At 38.3% G+C, this 8,062-nt stretch overlaps 1 protein-coding gene across 1 annotated transcript; it reads right to left on the reverse strand.

Moving 5' to 3' along the window:
• Positions 1 to 4,467: 4,467 nt before the first annotated feature.
• On the reverse strand, positions 4,468 to 5,415 carry LOC132608212 (uncharacterized). Its single transcript, XM_060322274.1, has 2 exons — positions 5,120 to 5,415; positions 4,468 to 4,972 (listed from the first exon to the last, which is right to left on the reverse strand). Exons 1-2 carry the CDS (start codon positions 5,413 to 5,415, stop codon positions 4,468 to 4,470), a joined length of 801 nt encoding a protein of 266 aa, XP_060178257.1.
• Positions 5,416 to 8,062: the final 2,647 nt, after the last annotated feature.

An 8,062-nucleotide genomic window follows, 5' to 3' on the forward strand; every position in this document is an offset into this window, starting at 1 on the left:
TCATTGCCTGGAAACAAATGGCATGCCTCCTAAGGAGACTTTCCCCGGCTTCACTAAGCTATTAGTAAGATGTTCCTCAATACCACATCTATTCTCAACCTCAAAATAAGCATTTTTGAAGTAATATGCTGACTGCTAGGGTAGCTCAAAAATTGCAGGTACAGGCGATGTCCCTTGCAATTGCTTCCTCTGTTTGTTGGCGCTTGTCAAATATTCTCGTGTTCCTCTCCCTCCAAACTGCATTGACATACTCCGTGTACACCATTCTTATCAAACTTGCGTGAGTTGTCTTGCCCTTGGTTCTAGTAAGGACCTCTTTCGTATGTAGTTCCCAGTTTCCTCTATCCGACCAGCTTAATCGTAGCCATCTCCTTATTCTTCTCCATAGATTCTGAGTAAATGTGCAATGAAGAAATAAGTGATCTTTGTTCTCATTCTCAACTGTACATAGCACACATAGTGGATCGACGCGTAGGCCCATTTTAGTAACCTGTACATTGTCATGAGTCTATTTTGGACCTGTAGCCATAGCGTGAAGAGAGCTTTAGGCCTGGCGGTGTTCCTAAACATTAGTGTCCTCCAACTTACCTTAGGAAATGGTCCTAGGAGGTGTAAGTAGATCTGGTGTATGTAGCTCCTTTTGGTGTTCCCTGTGAGACTTATTTGGCTTATCTCATCCCTGGAGCCTATGATTTTCCGGATCATCCAGCTTGCTTGGGTTGGGATGTGCATCTCAGTCAGTGTTTGCCCTTTCATGTAATACACATGGATCCATTTAATCCACATTTTTTCCTCTTTCTTGGCTAGATCCCAACAATTCTTTGCTACAGCTGCCTTGTTCCATAGCTTTAGATTTGGTAAATTCAAGCCTCCAGTTGTCTTAGGTGAACACATTCGCTGCCAGGACACCAAAGCTCTTTTAGTAATAATGTTGGATCCGGACCAGATGTAACTCCTGCAATATGCTTCGACTGCTTTCATAAATTTAGCCGGAAAGATAAAAATTTGAGCCCAGTATGACTGAATACCAAAGAGTACAGTCTTTACTAATTGCACTCGACCAGCATAAGACAATTTTTTCGCAGTCCATGAAGAAATTTTCGCAACTATCTGTCATACCCTATTTTCACCCGGAGGTTAGCAGAAGTATGACGTTTTGGAGATTCCTGTTTTTTGTTTATTTGTTTTAAGGAGTCGCCACCTAATTATTTATGGTGAATTAGGACACGTAAAGTTTATTGAAGTTATGTTTAAAGTTAACTCTGTTTAAGATCTGCGAAACTTAAGATTCTAGGTAAGGTCAATTAGTCTAAAGGGAAGGTATTAAGCACCCTTTAAGACCCATTAACAATGATTAACCGACCGGACTAAAATTTAATTAGGCTGAGTGTTGAATATGCTAAAGGATTGTTAAATATATAAATGTCTATTTACTATATTCGAATCATCTCTTTTTAAAACAAAACGTTGAAAACAATAGGCAGTGATTAACGTAAAACTTGTAATATTGTATTCACTTTTGAAAATATTTCTAACTGGGCAATGGATATAAAGGTACAACGTCGATAATGTGATTTCAGCTGGTAAGGTCTTGTTTAGAAGCTGATTTTTAAAGTTGATAAAAATCTTGAGTATATTAGCCAAAAATCAGTAAGACATCCAATGATGATTAAAGCACAAATTTTAAAATCTTTTAAAGATTTGGCGTCATAAAATAGGTAATGAAGTAGCTTATTAAGTCCGAGAAGCACCTAAATTATTGAAAATAACCTTGTTATTAATCTTATGTTAGTCATGAGTCCTAACAGCTAATGAATAATTTAAAGTTTCAAATCACACAGGCAAATATAACGAAACAAATCAATGGCACATTACGCCGAGTTTCGACGGTTTTTGTGCAACTAGAATATTAAGAATATGCAGCGGACAGCTTGCACTAAAACTCAGAATTTCACCTTGCTCCTCTTTCGTTTCTCTTGTTCAGATATATTTAGGAGGGAGCGAGGGAAATAAATGGCGAGGAATGGAGAGGTAATGCATAATCCTTAGCGAGACATCGTTGAGTTTCACATGAAACTCTTCGGCTCCGGTATACATGCGAAAAAAAGTTACAAAAAAAAAAGGACAAAGATTAGAACGAGAAGCAGATTTGGATATGGAAAATAAATAGATGAGATAAATCATTAGAAGGTGACCCGCAAATATCTAACAAGATTCAAAGAGAAACAGGAAATGAAAAAAAACTTTGGCTTCAATGAATAAACTAAACTCTAGAGAACTAAAGTATTAATTTTTGTTTGTTTATCCTGTTCATTTTCGATCATTAAAGCAAGTATTTGTAACTTAGTCTCTAGACTCCTGAACACCCATAGTGGTAAATATGGAGCACGAACTTAGGTGAATTCCAGAGCCACATTGAACATTACAGATTGTCAAATTCAAGATTTAGCCTATGAACACATTGTTAAGAACTTGGTTTAACTTTAGTTTAACTACATTACTTAAATGCTCAAGTCATTTTTTCTAACTGAACTTAAATATAAAGATCACATCCAGAATATATGAAGGCAAATTCCCGACAAGTACTTAATGCTATATTTCAAACAGAGAAAACACGTGTCTTATTCAGCAAAGTTCAAACACAGGAGAAGCATTTTGACGCCTACAAACGACTACTAAGATGCATACTTATATGAATATTTCAGAACTTATCGAAATTTTAAGTCATGATCTTCCTACAACAGAATACGATGTTTTGACAGAAATGAAAGAAGAGCAAGGTCGAATATTATCTTTTTTTGTGCTGCAGTGAACGTAGGGCGTCGGCACCCTTGAATCTACTCTCTCGTTATGAATAGATCCAAACCTCAACACAAATGAGTTCGAAAATCTTTGTCGCGGCTAAGTCCGCCGAAATAGAATGAAAAGTTTAAACGTTTCTAGGTTTGAAGTAGTAATCAAAGGATGAAAATGTTGACTGTGGTAAGATTTCCAGATTATTCCCTTCTCTGTTCTGGGAATTCATATGAGTCGGGTTGACATAAATTTACCTTTACTCAAAAAACTTCAACCAAACAGATCCTTAGAGATAAACAGAAACTAAAGCTATGAAGAGGAGGATGATTGACTGAAAGCAGAGCAGATAGACTAGAAAAGCTAAAAGAAAACAGAAACTTCATCCTCTCTTAATATTTGAGAAAAACTGTGTAAATGAGACAAAGAAAAACATGTTTTACTCAACTAAACATCATTGACAGTTTTCAAATGACTACAACTTTCCTAAAACAAGGCATTGTCAATATTTTGGGCAAACTAACTGCTTAAACCTGAAGGTCTTATAACTCACTGTAAACAGCAAGAGGAAAATGAGTGTGGACTGTTTATTCAACTTCTAACAGGTTTAATCTTTAAAATCATGCCATGTTAATAATCACAGACTCTAACAGATTCAATGTCATTCTAAAACATGATATTATGAAGCATACATCACTAATCACATGAAGTGATAGAAATGAAACTAAACTTCTTATCACCATAACTTAACAAAAGCCAATTACTAGAACTAAAACAGATACATCATAGTACTATACACTGAGAGAGTGTAGGCATAATTGCATGTTTTCTACTGACGAATCCTTAAAGAAATTCCAACATTAATCACATAGCCAATAAACTTTAAATCAAACAAAAAAAATAGAATCTTAAAATGCATAGAGAAGGAACATTATTTTTTTAATTCTAACAACATTCACTAAGCTAACAAAATCAAAAACACGCAGAACTTAACAAATGAAAATATAACAGAGAGGAGGAGGAAATCACCTTTTAATGGTGCAGTGAACGGGGTGCGTCGAATCTATGTTTCGAACAGGATGAACTCAAATTATTTCGAGTTCTAAACTCAACAAATCCGCAGAAGAAAACTTTACACCGGAGAAATCAAATTAAATTTTGTGAGAAACCCTTTGTCGCAGCTAAAGTTCGCCGGAAAAGGATAGCCAGTCTAAATAAACAGCGGCGTATCTTCAGAAAGACGATGAAATGATCCTTTCACAGTGTATGCTTATGTTTTTTTTTTTGTAGGGGCCATTAATTTGGCTAAAAATATTGGTCCTTCCTCCGCTATTTTAATTATTTCCGGGCTTCTAATTTAGTAACTAGTACAATATTTATTATGTGAAGATAAATAGTAATTAGTATATAGAAAGTAAGGATTTTACAAAGTGTTATCTTGTAATTAATTTAACGAATCCGAACCTGAAACAAAAACGATGACTAGTTGTTCAAAATTTGTGGTAAAGTAATGCTCATAATGTTGAAAATAAAAGTAATGATATTAATAGTAGTAGTAATAAAATATTGTGACAATAAAGTATTTAGCTCGTCAGTAAGTTTAGAAATCTGAGTAAACTAAAAATAAGGAGGGACAAAATTGGGTGTCAACACTATCTTAGTTATCAGTGGTTGTCATTGTGTAGTTTTCAGCTTCTTTGTGTCTAGGGGAATACCTAGATATCTGAAAGGTAATTCCCCATCCGCATATCCCAACTGTCTCATGATCAGGTCTTTTTTAGTGTCTTCAACGCCCCCCAAATACACAGAGCTTTTATTTAAATTCGCTTGGAGTCCAGATGCCTTTGAAAAGATTAGGAATCTCTCTTGGATTTCTACCACTAATTTATGATCACCTCTTGTGAATAAGAGTAGATCATCGGAAAAGCTTAAGTGGGTGATGCCGAGCTTGCCACATCTTGGATGGTATTTAAATTGTTTATCTTCTTTGAAAGGCTTAGTAGATTCACCACTTATAACTATTGAATAGTTCACCATTTTAACACACCCAAATATCCAGTCTCTAAATTTTGTAGGGAACCCGAGGCCTTCCATAACTTGATCCAAGTATGGCCATTCCACTGAATCATAGGCTTTTTTCACATCTATTTTAATCATACATCTCAGTGAAATGTGCTTCCTAGCATAAGATTTCACCAATTCATGAGCCAGAATCACATTGTCTGAGATTTTCCTGCCTGGTACGAATCCTGATTGTGCCTCTAAGATTATTTATGGGAGTACTTTTTGGAGTCTAGCCGCTAACACTTTAGCAATAATTTTGTACAGCACGGTACAACAAGCGATAGGTCGATAATCCTTTATAGTAGTAGGATTAGGGACCTTGGGAACCAAAGTGATAGTTGTACAATTAACGCCTTTGTTCAGCTGTCCTGTGTCAAAGTAATCAAGTACTGCCCCAGTAATTTGTTTGCCAATTATACTCCATGCTTTCTTGAAAAAGTAAGCATTATATCCGTCCAGTCCCGGAGATTTATCATCGCCAATTCCACATAGGCCATCATAGACTTCTTGATCTGTTATTGCATCACACAACATTAATTGTTGGTGACGATCCAGCATAGGTCACTTTCTCATTGTGTTTCTACTGACAGCGGGAAACGCATAAGTAGAGCTCCCCATCAGGCTTTTGTAAAATTGGATGATTTCTTCTTGGATGGCTTCGGGATCAGTCATTTGTGCACCAGTGATTGCTGTGAGTTCATTGATCTGTTTCCTATGCTTTCTCTCTTTCATGAATGCACTAAAGTATTTGTTGTTGGCATCTCCTAATTTAATCCAACTAACTCTGGACTTCTGTTGTAGGACCCTTTCTTCAATCGAGGACCACTGCTCCAACTGTTGGATGAGCTGAAATTCTTCGTCTGTAAGTTGGTCACTATATTGTTGCGCCAAGGCCTGCTGAATATCACTGAGTTTACTTCTGGCCAGGTCTATATTCTCAGTTATAGATCTGAATTCTACAGAATTAAGAGTTTTAAGAGGGGATCGAAGTGCCTTCAAGTTCTGCCTGATATCCTGCATTCTACTCCGTCTAGATTTCCTTTTCCACTCATTTTCTACTATTTGCAGGAACTTTGGGTGTTCTGCCCATATATTCAAAAACTTAAATGGGACCTTAATGTTTCTCACTTCTGTCTTCAGTGGGAAGAGCATTGGCGAATGATCGGAGATATGGGGCAGTTTGTATTCAATCACCAAATGCCCATAATGTAGCATCCACTTTACCAAGCGCCCTATCAAGTCTACTCCATACCCTTGCATCACCTTTTTGCTTGTTTGACCAGGTATAGTAATTTACCCGCCATGATAATTCAGTAAGTATCAGCTGTTGTACACACTCATTGAAATCTTTAACTTCAGCACTAGTAACCGGCGCACCATATAATCTGTCTTGGGCACACATAATGGCATTGAAATCTCCCCAAATAAGCCATGGTGTGGTAATCATCTGTCCTAAGGTATACAATTGTTGCCATAACCTTTTCCTCTGCTCAATGGTATTAAATGCATAAACCACTGTCATCAACCAGCTATCCCCAGTTCTCCTATTAAATACTTGGCAGTGGATGAGTTGTGCGTCATTTACTAGTGGTGTCACCTTGAATACAGTGTCATCCTAAATCAGCCAAACTCTACCGTTAGGGGCATAGTTATAGTTATGAATCAGCTTCCAAGTAGGTGAAATTTTAGCACATATTCCTGTAGCATTCTCCTCCTTAACTCGAGTCTCAAGTAATCCCGCCAGTTTAATTTTATTCTCCTTTAGATAGAGGCTCAACTCTTTTTGTTTGTGTCGCTTATTGAGCCCCCTAACATTCCACATCATCCAAATCATTGATTGAGAGAAAACCCCCATCCTTCATCAGATGGAAGGAGGTTGATAATCACGTGTTCCTCGGTCTGTTTCCCGTTACCACATGCGAGTTTAGTTGGTGAAGCTACTGGCTGAGTGGTGGTCAGAGGTACTTCCACCACTTTATTCCTATTTTGATATCGCGAAGTTGTTTTGAGTCCCTCATGCTCGCTGCGCTCACCAATTTCCTGGTTTTGTGGACCTGTTATAGCTTGCTGGCCTTGTTGAGGCGGGGAATATTTCTGAGGATCCACCACAGTCCCATCAACTTCCCCTAATGGCCCATTACCAATTCCCAGATCATTAGCAGTTTTACCATTTTCCCCTGCCTTATTAACCCAAGCTTGAGCCGGCTGTTGTTGTCTTTTTCTCCTCCGTGGTTGTGCTCTAGCTTTAGGTGGTTCTCTAACCTCCTTTCTACATTGGTGCCCAATACTAAGACATTTAGAGCAGTAGGTGGGATTCCAATCATAGGTAACTTGTTGATCAAACCGCACCCCATCAGGATCCAAGACTGAGATCATGTCAGGTAGGGGTTTAGTACCATTTACCTCTATCAACATACGAGCAAATAAGACCCTAGACTGATTTGTTGTGCATTCATATACAAATTGGGGATTACCAATAGTGCTACCAATACGACTAAGGGAATCTGGGCTCCAACAAATGACAAGCAATTTAGGCAATTTTACCCACAACGGTATATCAGTCAATAATGCCGCAGCGAAATCTAGGTTCGGTTCCCATTGCTTGAAAATCATAGGCCTGCTGTTAAAGCTATAGGGTCCTGCTAGAAGAATTTCATTCACATCATCCATGCTCTTAAATTTCACCATATAATATCCCTCTTCATGCAGACACAGATCTGGTGTTGCCACATTCTGTCAGTTCATTGCAATATACCTCTCCATTTGCTTAAATCCTGGGACCTCCCCCAAGATATATACAATAATCGCACACCTCCATTTGGCATTCTCGTTCTCAATCTCAGTTTTATCAAGTGCAACCACCATCGTTCCATCTATAACAGTCGGGGTGACATAGGTGAGGGCCATACCATTAGCCGCTGCTCGATTGCCTGAGAAAAGGCTAGCCCAAGGGGCCTTAACTTCATCCAGATCTGTGGATTGCGCCGGTGGGTCACCCGTAGCAATCAGTACTTGACTAGGGCTAGCGTCGTCTCCTCGTTTTGAGCCAGCTGCTGCCTCAGGGGTTTTGTTCTTACCCTTATCACTTCCTTGAGCCACTTTCTGCTATGGTGAGAACTGCAAATTCAGCGCCGTTCCCCTAGAATTACTATTAGAGTTCCCTCTCTCACTTGAAAAGTCCATCAAAATAGGGGTCATTACTTCC

The sequence above is a fragment of the Lycium barbarum genome, chromosome 8, assembly GCF_019175385.1.
Source record: "Lycium barbarum isolate Lr01 chromosome 8, ASM1917538v2, whole genome shotgun sequence".
NCBI lineage: Eukaryota > Viridiplantae > Streptophyta > Magnoliopsida > Solanales > Solanaceae > Lycium > Lycium barbarum.

Coding starts and splice junctions, on each gene's coding strand:
- LOC132608212 (XM_060322274.1), bottom strand. CDS start 5,415: ATGCTGGATCGTCACCAACAATTAATGTTGTGTGATGCAATAACAGAT. Junction 4,973..5,119: donor ATCGCTTGTTGTACCGTGCT/GTACAAAATTAT, acceptor ATCTTATGCTAG/GAAGCACATTTCACTGAGAT.